This window comes from Canis lupus, chromosome 17 (genome assembly GCF_011100685.1).
Source record: "Canis lupus familiaris isolate Mischka breed German Shepherd chromosome 17, alternate assembly UU_Cfam_GSD_1.0, whole genome shotgun sequence".
In the NCBI taxonomy this organism is placed as follows: domain Eukaryota; kingdom Metazoa; phylum Chordata; class Mammalia; order Carnivora; family Canidae; genus Canis; species Canis lupus.
Genome location: NC_049238.1, coordinates 36940376 through 36954053, shown reverse-complemented (window position 1 = coordinate 36954053; position 13678 = coordinate 36940376). Strand labels below are relative to the sequence as shown.

Here is a 13678-nt window from a genome sequence, read left to right as displayed (position 1 = left end):
TGTATATATGACTCTTGTTTTCAGTTCAGGTCTTGATCTCAGAGTTGTGAGTTCAAGCCCCACGCTGGGCTCCATGCTGGGCATGCGGCCAACTTAAAAAGAAAAGAAAAAAAAAAAAAAAAGATGGGAAATTCAGGTCTCCCCAGGCATGCACACAGCCCCTTCCATGTGTGGCCTTATATTTTTCAGAAACTTTTCAAAACTTTCAATGGACATCTCATTCCCCATCTTTTCCTAAGTTTTTTTTTAATTTGTGAAAGTACAAAAATATGGAATGCTTCACGAATTTTCATGTCATCCTTGCGCAGGGGCCATGCTAATCTTCTCTGTATTGTTCTAATTCTAGTATATATGCTGCCGAAGGGAGCACTTTTCCTAAGTTTTTTTAGACAGCTTGTTTTTTGTTCCAACTCATAGCCATCTCAGGAAGTTGAGGTATTAAACAATTGCTGGTGATTATTTTTAACAAACTCACCTAGGGAAAAGGTTGTTCACACTGGGAGCACTTTGAGAGCTGTTAAAGACAAGCCCTGGGATGCCTGGGTGGCTCAATGGTTGCGTATCTGCCTTCAGCTTAGAGTGTGATCCCCGTTCAGGATCGAGTTCCATATCAGGCTCCCTGTGAGGAGCCTGCTTCTCCCTCTGCCTCTGTGTGCCTCTGTCTCTGCCTCTCTGTGTCCCTCATTAATAAATAAATAAAAATCTTAAAAAAAAAAAATACAAGCCCTGAGAGGAGGACTTACATGGAACTGCCAGACAGGTCAAATGACAATTCACTGGGAATGGGGCTTTTTGGAGGAATCCAACCTCACTCTGTACCCTCCTGTTGTTGTTAGACTCCTGAGTTTCACCATAATTATGGGGCTTTTCTTTTCCAAAGCTTCTGTGGAGCTAGGAAAAGGGAGATGAAAATAGGGTGAATTAAAATATCACAAAACTTACTGTCCTTACCAAGGTGGAACTATTTTTTCTTTAATAAATGTTTCTGGACTGTTACAAGTCTTTGGTTAATTTCCATTTTTGTCAGTGTTCCTACTGCTTTCATGGAGAGGATTTTCAGAGGTTTTACTCTGCTATTCTTACTGATACCCTCATGTGAATTTGCTTGCAGCAATCAAGCTGTGTCACCAAATATCCTATGAAACAGGGGCTTATTTTCTTTGCCCTTAGGGATGCTTTGGGGGAGACATCTTTAAAGTATCACTGGACCTCTGAGGTTATGGGATAACTTCAGGTTCTTTAAGGAGAAGGGGGCAGCAGCAGGACCAGCCTCTTAAGAGAAGTCCTCTAAAAGCTATAACCTGTCCACTCTCAGGATCTTATATAGATTCCTGGTTGGGTCCATGTCTGCTCATCCCTGCACCCTGCCCTTGCAATCTACACCAAGTCTGGTAAGTGTGTGTCATATCATATCAGAAATCTGTCTGGAGTGCTTAAGCCAGGGCTTCTATTTGTGGAAGGCTTTGTGTCTGTGCTAGAAGTTATATTTATGGAGTGAAAGCAGCCATACCTGGGAAAGAAGTCCAAAGCACCCAGCATCATCACACAGGAAGTTACAAGTTAACTACAGTTTACATAAATGACACTAAATGCTTGAGGCGTGTGAGACTTACAGATATTTATATACCTGGCCTTAGTGAACTCTTAAGACTTCATGGCCTTCTGGCTGATTATAGAATCATTTCAGAAGCCCCTCTACCTCCTCCCTATGTTTGAAGCACACATAATGCTTTCTCACAACTATGGGTCTCACCTGACCATCTGTATCATGATTCAGACAATACACAAGACATGTAAGATGAACTGGATTTTGGCAGCTGAAATTGTTTAAATGCTTACCTTAGAGGAGCTCATCACAGTTTCAAAGGACAATCTGTTGGCTTATGTATTGAGTAATATGCTACGTCAGCAAACAATGGCCACATCTGGCTTGTGTTTGGCCTCTGAACTAAGTTGTTGTTTTTAAGAGTTGGTTAAAAAAAATATGCAACAAAGAACATGTTTGGTTTGTAAAGCCTAGCGTATTTACTAATCTGATCCTTTATGGAAAAAGCCTGACTACCTCTCAGTAACAGAATCATGGATTTAAGTAACCAGTAATATCCTAGGACAGTCAAACACCATGATGAGATGATAGAACCAAAGGGCACAAAAAAACTTGAAATATTACTTTAATGCTCTGGGCATTTTCAACATTCATAAAATCACCTTATTTCAGAGGTCATTTCCTCTTAGGTACAGATTCTGTGTCCAGGATCAGAGACAAGGGTACCACTGAATTTTCTCCACAGCACCCACATGGTGCAGGGGACCTACTCTGGCACCTTGTCTTCTCTAGCAGAGTCCCCACCACACCCACAACAGGGCTTGATCCACACCTGCTTGACACAATGTTGGCTGTCAATGAAAACACACTCTGTAGCTTCACTGCTGCTTGCAGATTCTGTGGATCCCATACATTTCCAACACTACCAGATATTCCAAGTCTGTGATCATTATCCTGAGGCGCTAGTGAAACAGCAAGTCAGCCATTGAGTATGCCAGAACCTGTTCCACTATATCATACAGACACTGAGGCACTTCAATGTTCTGGGTAAAATTGAGTTTATAATTACCATAGGAGTTAAGAGCGAGGGAAGGAGTTTTCTCTCAATAATTCATAACCTTAACATATATTTAGCAGATTTATACATTCCTGTCTGTTTACATTTGTTGTCAAGGCTTCACAAACTGTTGAAGTCAATGAGAGTACATTTGAGTTTACAAATGCTGGGACAAGAAGCAAAGAGAGAACATGCTTTAGACAGTAGTTGCTTGTATCCTGAAAATGTAGGTCAACACACTGACCAACAACACGGTCATTCTTAAAGAAATGCCTGTCCTTCCAAAAGGAACTTTTTAAAAAAAGCCCTAGGCCTTGTTTGATTATTCTCAGGTAGTAATGTGTTTGTCCTTTCTTCTCAAGCAGTGGTTCAAGGCATCTCAAAGCATACTGACACCTGAGGTTCTGATTTAATTGGTCAGAGGTGGGAGAGAAAGGGAGGGTGGTGAAACCAACATTTTTCAAAAGCTTCCCAAGTGATTCCAGCATAAAGTCAGCACTGAGAACCTTGGTACCACAGGTTCTCGAGTCTTCCTAATCTTACCTGTCCTCACTAAAAGTCCTTGAGGTAGTCCCCAGGCCAGGCAACGATCTCTTCCATGAGATCAGAAACTAAGGCACAGAGAGGTTAACAGGTTCATCTCACACTGTGCGGCCAAATGATGGGACCAATATAGGAATTAACATCTCTAAATAAACAACACCTCCGCCCCCTCAATGGGCGACACATCGGCAGACTGCATATATAAAGACTAACTGAGGAGGAAGGAATGATCATCTGTGCCCAAGGTATCATGGAAGGGTGTGGACACAGTTCTGAGCCAACCATACCAATCGAAAATAAAGCGTAAAATAGATACTTAATTGAAACCATGTGAGGAATGAAGTACAACTTTCTTTCTAAAGCCTTACTTCCCTCACATATATGCTATTGATTTGTTTCTTAAAAAATCCATCAAGATCCATGGGCTTGCAAATCTAAATTTAGTTCTGTCATTGTAAGAGTTGGAAAACTCAAATGTCCCTTTAAATTAGGTCCAAAAGGTCATTACAAATCTGCATTCACATGTGATAGCATGATAAAAACTTCCATGCTTTTCCCATCAACAGTCCACAGAGACTTCTCAAGGACTCAGTATCTTAATACTTTCTAAATGGGTCATGATCTGCTCAAAGTCCCCAAAGACTAATCCAACAGTGCTGGACCTCCAAGATTGACTTTCACTGCTGACTGTTTTATTTTGCTCTGGACACAAACTTTATCATCTGTATTTTGGGTGACCACCAGGCCTTTTATTTTGTAATTCCAAATTTGCAGAAGAGCCAAGCCAGTTGGGCCTTTCTCCTTTACCCTGACATTATGCCATCACATCCTACACCCACTGCTGCATCTATTAAATACTCCTTATTTCTTTCTTCACTGTGAGCTCCCACATCTCATCATGTTTGAGGAGGCATTGCTCTTTTCTCTTTTTAAAAATGTTTCCACAATGGCAGAACTGTTGTTTGGTGCCACACAGAAATAACAATGGAGCACACATATACACAAAGGAAGAACACAGCATGTACTGGACAGGAGGCCTGTGGTGGTTCCCAGGACCCTCTAAGAAGGACCTGTTCATTCAGCTCACGCTGAACACAAGAAGCATCTTGTTCTTCCCATGGCTAGTGATGTAGCCTCCTGAAAAATCTGCAGAATATTTGACCAGCAAGTGGAAATTACACCTAACAGGACACATTAGTTGACTTACAAGATGCTATGTGGAGCTCTGAAACCACATCTTTCCCATTTTAGGAGACTCTCCCATTCAGGCTAGACATACAGTCATTTAGACCCTTGCCCTGATGTTAAGAGGCACAAGCAGGCAGAGAATCCTCCCTGGAACAAAACCCGCCCTTCCAGCTCCCACGGAAGGTGTTTAGAGAGCAAGAAAATAGAGGAAAGCTATCTGTGCCTGGGGCAGTGCCACCTAGTGGTGTTGGTGGTGGTGGTGGTGTGTGTGTGTAATTCTACCCCTGCCCCAGACAGGGGTTTTTACAAAGTTTAAGACAACAGCAAAAAAAGGGAACAAAAGGGAGCTTTGCAAAAGTGCATGTAGAATTCTGGTTAAAATAAAGATAACTGAGAATCATATTTCAAAGACCCACCACACCCAACTATTAAGTATAGCAAGACATTGTGTTTTTTCTCTCTCATGCTTATTTGATGCTTATGGGTTTGTGGCAGACTTGCTGCTTGGTTTCTAAAACATGCACAGAGCAGATCGAGAGCAGCATTTGCCGTTTCGGTGCCCAGCCCACATCAACCCTGATGGGTGACTGATCAAACGCCATCAGAAACATGGTGAGGAAATCCCCCTCCGCTGTGAGGTGGTGCCCAGCATGAAACCAAGGACTGTTGGTGCATGCTTGTCCGGACTTTTCTGGGCAGGGTGTTGTGGAGAGGGATGGGCAGAGAAACACTGGCAACCTCCCAAATTCTATAATATCCAATGCCTGTCCCAGACGGAAGGGTTGCAGCTGGGCATAGAGCTAAGGCACTAAGGCTGCAGCAGGTGGAAAGACACCAACCAAAGGTCCGACAGTCTCAACCCCCAGGGAGGAAAGGCGCTGCTCACAATGCTGCCTTAGGATAAAAATTGGATTTTTTGAAGGATAAGAACATAAAATACTCAAATCCCTGTCTTTTCCCCTTAGAAGAATATTTTACTCCCCCCTCAGAGAAATTTGCTTCAGTTTTCACATCTTAATAGCAATGCTGAGAGCGCCACCTGGGAACCCCTGAGCAACCACTCTTTCGGGAAGGTGCCTTTTCCTCTCGTGTTCTCTCTTCTACCGTGTTCTCTCTTCTACCGTGGCTCTGCCGGTTGCTTCTCTTTCTCCAGTCCTGGCTTGGTAATGAGCAATCCTGACCTTTCACCTTCCCCTGGAGCAGGAGCTCGTGGTTCTTCTGAGGCAGCTCTGAGCACCTCCCTCAGTCACAGCTTGATGAACGCAGCTGGCTGGATGTGCTGCGGCTCCACATCTGGGGGTGGGAAGACACTGGATATGGCAATGTCCACGATGCCCTGGCACAGTTCTGCATAAAGCCTCCTGAAATGTTTTTCAAAAAACATCACTGACAATGTTCATCAAAGTACATGTGAAAAGTCAGTTTTTTTTCACCAGGACCTGCCCTAGATATTCCATCTCATGACCAAATTTATAAAATTGGTTTCCATGCTACATACAAAAGCTGCATGAAGATCAAGCATCACCTTAACAAATATTTCTCAAAGGTCTCAGGTGAATAGACAACTTCTGCTCTCACTGGCAGAGAAGAGGGGCAATTTCAATAGAGTATAAGAGCCATCTTGCCTGTCTGTGGTGGGTATACTTGGAGGGAAAGCACCTTCTCATTGTGGCTGAGGAGATTCTAGGAAAGGCTCTCAAGGGATGACAAATAAGTTGAGACCTGGAGAATGAGTGAAGTGGATGACAAGACAATAGTAGATGACAGGGTAGAAAAGAGGACAGAGAGGAGAGATAGACCCAGGAGATAGAAGGAGGGGAAAGAGGAAAAGGAGGAGAAGAGAGAGTATGTGTTGGGGGAAGGGGAGAAGAAGGGTTGCACCAATGGAAGGAGCAGAGAACACTCAGAATGGATTTATTTTTATTTTTTATTTTTTGGATTTTTAAAAAAGATTTTTATTTATTTATTCAGGAGAGATACAGAGAGAGAGAGAAGCAGAGACACAGGCAGAGGGATAAGCAGGTTCCATGCAGGGAGCCCGATGTGGGACTCGATCTTGGGACTCCAGGATCATGCCCTGGGCCGAAGGCAGGCGCTAAACCGCTGAGCCACCCAGGGATCCCCGAGAGTGGATTTTATTGGAGCAGGAGCATCCCCATTAGAAGGCTTTCTGCAAAAGCCTCCACATTGGGGGTGGACAGTAGAGGATTGTTAAGGCTGGAGGACAAGGTCCCAATGGACAGAACTTGAGGGTAATGGAAAGGAGGAGGCTGGATCGTGGTCAGAAGTCCAGCTTGGATTCTGTGGGGAAGGGAGGTGGACATTCACAGGGATGGGAGAGTCTGGGGCAGGGGGTGCCTCTCAGACATCCACAGACATCCTTGCAGGACACTGGGCAGGCAGGTGCACACACTGGTCTGGAACTCTGGACTGTGATATAATTTGGTGGTCTTAAAATTATGAAGTTGAATAAGATCACATTCAGAGAAAGTGCAGGGGAGAGAGAAGACAACACCCAGGGCTGAGGCACTGACACAGGTCCACTGATGAGGAACAATAAGCCAATCTTGCCCACATTTCCTCAGTCAAAACTTCCCAGTACAGATTGTGCCTGAAGCCATGATAGAAGTACATCTCAGCAAGGTGTGAGCAGCTGCCTCAAAGGCTGTTGAGAGGTGGGATGTCCGCACAGAAAGGGGCCACTGGACTTGGCAATATGGACTTGGGTGGGGACCTTCAAAGAACAATTTCTATGGGGGGGGGATGGTATACAGCCCAGAATGGACCGCAGTACAGATGAGAATACAGGAAGAGAAGACAGCCTGAGTAGACACTGCTTTCCAGAAGTTTGTCTGTGACAGGAGCAAGAAGAAGGAGTCACCAGAGCAGGATGAGGCTTCAAGGGAGGGCTCTTTTTTAACAGATGGGGAGATCTGCTGCATATGCACATGCTGATGGAAACCATATCCCAAAGAGGGGGAGAAGGTGATACTGTGAATGAGAAAGACAAAGAGACATGGGACAGGATAAGGAGGGGATAGGGTATAGAACACAAGGGAGGACTGAACCTTTATTGGAAGGACAAGGGAAAACAGGCATATTGCTGTGGATTTGGTGAACGGAAGATGTGAGCCATCCTGTTCTCCTCTTTGCTTCAGGTGGCTTACCTCTCCTTCTTCCATCCCACTCAGTTCCAAACACCACCCCTCAATAGCAGCCCTTTGCTCAATGATATTATCTTTAGCATCCTTTATCAAAGATAAAGCATGTCCCAGTTTGTGACCCAGGCCCCATTATGGGGCCTCGCAGGTTGGGAGTACTAAGAGTACTGGTTAGCTGAAAGGACTGCCAAACAAGAATAATCACACCTGCCATGTTGTGGCCATGGAGCAGGTGGCAAAGGCCTGGCTCCTAATGAAAGAGCTACTTGTATGTTAACACTGCCCCTTATAGGTCCAGGACTTTCTCCTGAAATGTGGAAGATACCTCAACTCCTCTAAGACATGGATGTGGGAAACCTGAAGGGTCTTGACCTGATGAAAACCATCTTTAGAAGAACCAGCAGCATTCAAGGATCATGTCCACCTGACTTCCACTTACATCTAAGACCTCCGTGATGCTTCTGAGGGTACGTTCTGTTCATCTGTGCATCTCCCACAGAGCCCGGCACAGGGCATAGTCCCACTAGATGCTACATCCCCCTTTCGCCCTTTTGAAGGCTCTCCTCCCCTCCTCTCCATGGTATATGTGACACTCTTCTCTCTATCCTAGTTCTAGCTCCACTGTGTCTACAACGCCTTCTCAGAATACTTCCTGCCTGAGGAGGCCCTCAATTTCTTGGTTATCAGTGTCCCCTCTCCCCTCTCCCAAACTCACAGGACCTCCATTCCCTGAACTGGTCACACAAAAGGGTCTCCTCTGACAGTTATTAGCTTTGCTTGAAACCCTCATTCATAGCACCTACCTGAGTAGACTACTGCTCAACACACATGGGGGAATTGGGAAGGACTGACCCAGCAAAGCCCCCCTGCTAGCCAGGGTCCTGCCAAAGGACATCTCCCTAACAATAAACAGTCTATGCTTGAACACTCTGGTAATGGGAGCTCACCACCTTGCCAAGACCGACTATCCAACTGTGGAACCAACTTCCCATTTGTTAAAACACAGTGATGTTCAGGCTTACTGAGCACAAGCAGGGGCGCCGTTGACCTCAATGAGCCAGACCTTCAGCGTCTCATCCACCATGAAGTCGAAGCCAAAGAGCTGGAAGCTCTGGTAAGGGAGGTACCTGGTGCTGATGGCAGGCTCCACACTCATGAGGCAGCTTCTGCAGGGCAAAGGAAGAGAGCTCACTGAGAGTGGGTTGGTTGAAGCAGAAGGAACATGGAAAATGTGCTTGGCTGATTTTATATCAAAAGTGATGATAAAATATCCACTTGGACTTAATTCTCTCTTTTATTTATTATATTGTATTTAAGATTTTATTTTGAAGTATCTCTACCAATGTAGGGCTCAAACTCACAACCCAGAGATCAAGAGTTGCAAGCTCTACCAACTGAGCCAGCCAAGTGCCCCAATTCTCTTTCAAATTTGTTACTAATAGGGGTACCTGGGTGGCTCAGTCAGTTAAGCATCTGCCTTCTGCTGGGGTGTGATCCTGGGGATCCAGCCTCCATCAGGCTCCCTACTCTGCAGGGAGCCTGCTTCTCCCTCTCCTTCTGCCCCTCCCCCTACTTGTGTTCTCTTTCAAATAAATACATAAAATCTTTTAAAAATGTATCACCAATAGAGTCTTTAAGACAATGTTATTTATGAAGCTATTTGTTACAAAACTCTGTAAACACTCATGTTCTTACAAGTAGGGCCTGCTTTCCCAGCACAGGGCTAAGTCACCACAGCCCTTGGAAAGGTGGATTCTTCCAATAGGAGGCTGCACCATGTTTGTAATAAATAAAACACTCCCATGCATTGTTGCCATATAAAAGAAATGGACTACCATTTGGTGAAGAGTAGAATTTGCAGTGAAGTTGGCCTCATCGATTGCTTTGCTTTCATTAGCTCCAGTTCTAATGCCAAATTATTATTAATTAAAAGATTTAAATATTGAAATACAAAATAGAATTACTAGTAACCTCAACTACCATTCAAAAATGGAGAAAAAACACAAAAAAACTGAAAACACAAAAAAGTTGAAAATGAACCTCAGAAACATATTGAGTTATTACATAAGATCTAAGGTCAAGGGCCTAAGACCAGAATCTTGGACAAGTTTTTTAACCTCTCTGAGACAAGCTTTGATTTAAAAAAATATATATTTTATTTATTTATTCATGAGAGAAGAACCAGAGAGAGGCAGAGACACAGGCAGAAGAAGAAGCAGGCTCCATGCAGGGAACCCGATGCGGGACTTGATCCCAGGACCCTGAGATCACAACATGAGCCGAAGGCAGACGCTCAACCACTGAGCCACCTAGGTGCCCCCAAGCTTTGATTTCTTTATCCACAAAGGAAGGGGTAAAAATAATACCTAGTCCTAGTGCTGGGATGGTTCAATTAAATAATTACATAAATAACTTACTAGGGTACCTGGGTGGCTTAGTAGGTTGGGGGTCTGCCTGGTCCTGGGATCAAGCCCCATGTCAGGCTCCCTGCTTAGCAGGAAGTTTGCTTCTCTCTCTTCCTCTGCCCCTTGTCTCCCTGCCACCACCCTGTTTATGCTCTCTCTCTTAACCTTACTACTTGATGGGATGAGCACTGAGTGTTATACTATATGTTGCCAAATCTAACTCCAATAAAAAATATATATACGAAACAAACAAAAAAAACCCCTTACTACTAATAAATCAGTTTTCTAGAATAATTATCCCAGAAAACCTCTGCCATTTCTGTTTTATAAAGATCTTTCCTGCCTTTTCCCCTCAAATGAATGTTGGGGCAAAATATCTATTTCAGTAATAAAATATGTTGTAATGACTCTAAGATTACCAGAGATAGCTTTCCTCCTACACAACTGTATGTTTACAAGGAAAAATTAACGAACTAGCTTTCACGTGACTAACTCCAAGATGCACCCATACAGGTACGTTTTGACTCATGACTTTAAAGAATTGAGACCTCTCTGAATTTGGAGCCAGGATCTTGCTCCTCCAACCTACCCTCTACCACTACACCCCCAGAAAGGAAAATATTTCTATGCATATGTTTAAACCTTTAAAAGTAATTTTGAGCAGTTAGCTATTTAAGAATCAATTGGAATAAAAATTTCTTCCCTCATTCACCTTTAACGTGAACTGGTAAGCCACATACCACTTTTTTTTTTTAATAGCTTTATCTCTACTCTATGAGGAAATACCCTTAACTTTTGTTTTAATTAAAATACCCTTTCCGATATTATATTTTTTTTAAAGATTTTATTTATTTATTCGTGAGAGATACAGAGAGAGAGAGGCAGAGACACAGGCAGAGGGAGAAGCAGGCTCCATGCAGGGAGCCCGATGTGGGACTCGACCCTGGGACTCCAGGATCATGCCCCGAGCCAAAGCCAGACGCTCAACTGCTAAGCCACGCAGGCGTCCCTCCAATATCATAATTAAGAAAACTTTTATACTTAATAGAGGCTCATGGAAAAAAAAAAAGAGAGAGAAAAAAACCTAACAAAGTGAAAGAAACTCTATGTTCACATAAAGGAAAAGCTGAGAGCTAGAAGCAAATAAAAATTAAATACTATTTTTTTACAGCTAGAAGCTCAAGATTAATAATACACTTTTTCAAGAATTTTTTTTCATCATCAGAGACTTTATACAGTACATCTTTTTTTGGCAGGAGTGGGAAGTTAGGGGGAGGCTAGTTGGGGAGAAAAAAACAAACCATGAGAGCTGTTAGGAGCATTTTTAGCACCAAAGCAGCAACACTGTCTGAACTGTACAGAACAATCAGGGAGGGGGGACAAATACCCAATAAATCTTTTGCCTAAAATAGGAAATCTTTCTTCAGCATACTTGATTTATCCAATGTCAGAATTCTAAGCACCTACAATCCCTGAAGAAATGGGACTCTAATTATTCTGCCAGACTCTATGTAAGAATACATTAAGGAAAAGTCTTAGTCATTGTGGTAATGTGGTAATGACAAAATGGATGACAGACTAACAGAACAGAATGGAGATTCCTAACATGTATGGCCACCTGATTTATAACAAAGGCTCACTAAAATGCAGTGGGAAAAGGCCAGCCTTTCACACAAATGGTCCTGGGTCAACAAGATGCCCCATAGAGAAACATGAAACCTGACATAGAACAATTCATAGCTTATAGGTCTAAAATGTAAAAGATAGGGACGCTGGGTAGCTCAGTGGTTTAGTACCTATCTTCAGCCCAGGGCATGATCCTAGAGTCCTGGGATCAAGTCCCACATCTCTGCCTGTGTCTCTGCCCCTCTCTCTTTCTGTGTCTCTCATGAATAAATAAATAAAATCTTTTTTTAAAAAATGTAAAAGATAAAGACCAAGATGGCCATCAACTTTAGAAGGATAAACCATGTAATAATCACACAAATATTGCACAGCAATAAAAAAGGAAATTACTGCCATATGCAACAATATGGATGAAACCCATAGATACAACTGTGAAAAAACATTGAACGTGAAACAGAAAATACAGTATAATTCCATTTATATAAAATGTAAGAGTAAGCAAAAGGAATCTATAGTCATGAAAGTCAGAAGAATGGCTATATGTGGCATGAAGTATATATTTTGAAGGAGTCCAACAGAGTATGTGGTGCTGTAAATGTTTTATATCCTATTTGTGTTATGATTAGTAAAGTGTATGCATAGTTAAAAGCTCACTACACTGTACACTTAAGATTTGGGGACTTCACCATATGCATGTTATACCTCAATTTTTTAAAAAATCTCTATTGGATTTAATAAATAATAACATAAAAAATTATTTCCAGGCTTATTAGGAAACAGAACCAAGAGAAAAGAACAGACAATAGAAACAAGATCTGTAAAAGTCAAGGGGTGGCAAATTTTTTTCTACAAAGGATCAGACAGTAACTATTTTAGGTTTTGAAGGGCTACATATGGTTTTTGTTACATATTCTTCTATTTCTAAAAAACCTTTTAAAAATCTGGAAACTATTTTTAGCTCATGGTATATATGAAAACAAGCTTTAGGTTGGATTTGGCCCATACACAGTTTACTAACCTCTACTACAAGTAATTTAGATTTCAGACTAATCAAATAAACATGTTAAAGAATTACCATTAACATGTTTTTTTTTTTTTTAATTTTTATTTATTTGTGATAGTCACAGAGAGAGAGAGAGAGGCAGAGACACAGGCAGAGGGAGAAGCAGGCTCCATGCACCGGGAGCCCGATGTGGGATTCGATCCCAGGTCTCCAGGATCGCGCCCTGGGCCAAAGGCAGGAGCCAAACTGCTGCGCCACCCAGGGATTCCCCCATTAACATGTTCAAGAAAATATAAGACAAGTGGGAGATTTCACAAGAGGACTATAATCTAAAAAGAGTGAAATGGAAATTCTAGAACTGAAAATTACAATACCTAAAATCAAGAATTCAACAGATGAGTTTAACAACAAATTTTAATGGTTTTCCTTTTTAAACAGGTTTTAGTTACTGAAGTGAGAGATCAATGATACACAAAAACCATGGGAGAAATGTGAGACAGTGAAAGGACTGGTATCCAGAATCCCAGAGGAGAGAAGAATGGGACAAAATCCGTAAGTGAAAAAGACAGTGGCCGTGAGTATCCCAAAACGAATAAATGACCTGAAGCCACAGATTCAAGAAGCACTATGACACCTATGTAATGCAGGTCAGAAAACAATGGTAAGCCATCTTCGAAGGACTTTAAAAAAAAAAAGAAAAAAAAAGATTCTGCTGATCTAGAAATCTGTTTCCAAAGCAAGTGTCTTTTTTCTTTTTCTTAAGAGATTTTTTATCCATTTATTTGACAGGGAGACAGAGAGAAAGTGAGCACAAGCTGGGGGAATGGCAGGCAGAGGGAGAGGGAGAAGTAGGCTCCCTGCTGAGCCAGGAGCCTAACATGGGGCTCGATCCCAAGACCCTGGAATCATGACCTGAGCTGAAGGCAGACGCTTAACCAACTGAACCACCCAGGCACCCAGCAAGTGTCTTTTTTTTTTTTTTTAAGATTTTATTTATTTGAGAGAGAGAGTGAGAGCGAGAGAGAGAGAGCCGGGGGAGGGACAGACATGGAGAGAGAATCTTAAGCAGACCCCCCACTGAGCAAAGAGCCCAACACAGGGCTTGATCTCACAACCCTGGGATCATGACCTGAGCAGAAGGCAGAAGCT

At 42.6% G+C, this 13678-nt stretch overlaps 1 protein-coding gene and 1 non-coding gene across 6 annotated transcripts in view; both read right to left on the bottom strand.

Annotated features, from left to right (window-relative positions):
- Positions 1–263: 263 nt before the first annotated feature.
- LOC119864056 lies at positions 264–370 on the bottom strand. The gene has a single exon (XR_005372843.1). It is a non-coding gene; the product is annotated as a U6 spliceosomal RNA (small nuclear RNA).
- A 1783-nt stretch (positions 371–2153) lies between these two features.
- TTL (tubulin tyrosine ligase) overlaps positions 2154–13678 on the bottom strand; it is a 34589-nt gene continuing 23064 nt past the window's right edge. For 2 of the 5 annotated variants that reach the window (XM_038561475.1, XM_038561476.1), the window contains exons 6-7: positions 8518–8661; positions 6338–7325 (exon numbers count right to left, since the gene is read on the bottom strand). In XM_038561475.1, coding sequence (XP_038417403.1) covers positions 7085–7325; positions 8518–8661 — 385 coding nt within the window. In that variant the 3' untranslated portion in view covers positions 6338–7084. Of the gene's footprint in view, positions 5696–6337; positions 7326–8517; positions 8662–13678 lie in introns of those variants that run through there. The other 3 variants (XM_038561474.1, XM_038561473.1, XM_038561472.1) reach the window with 3 other exon arrangements.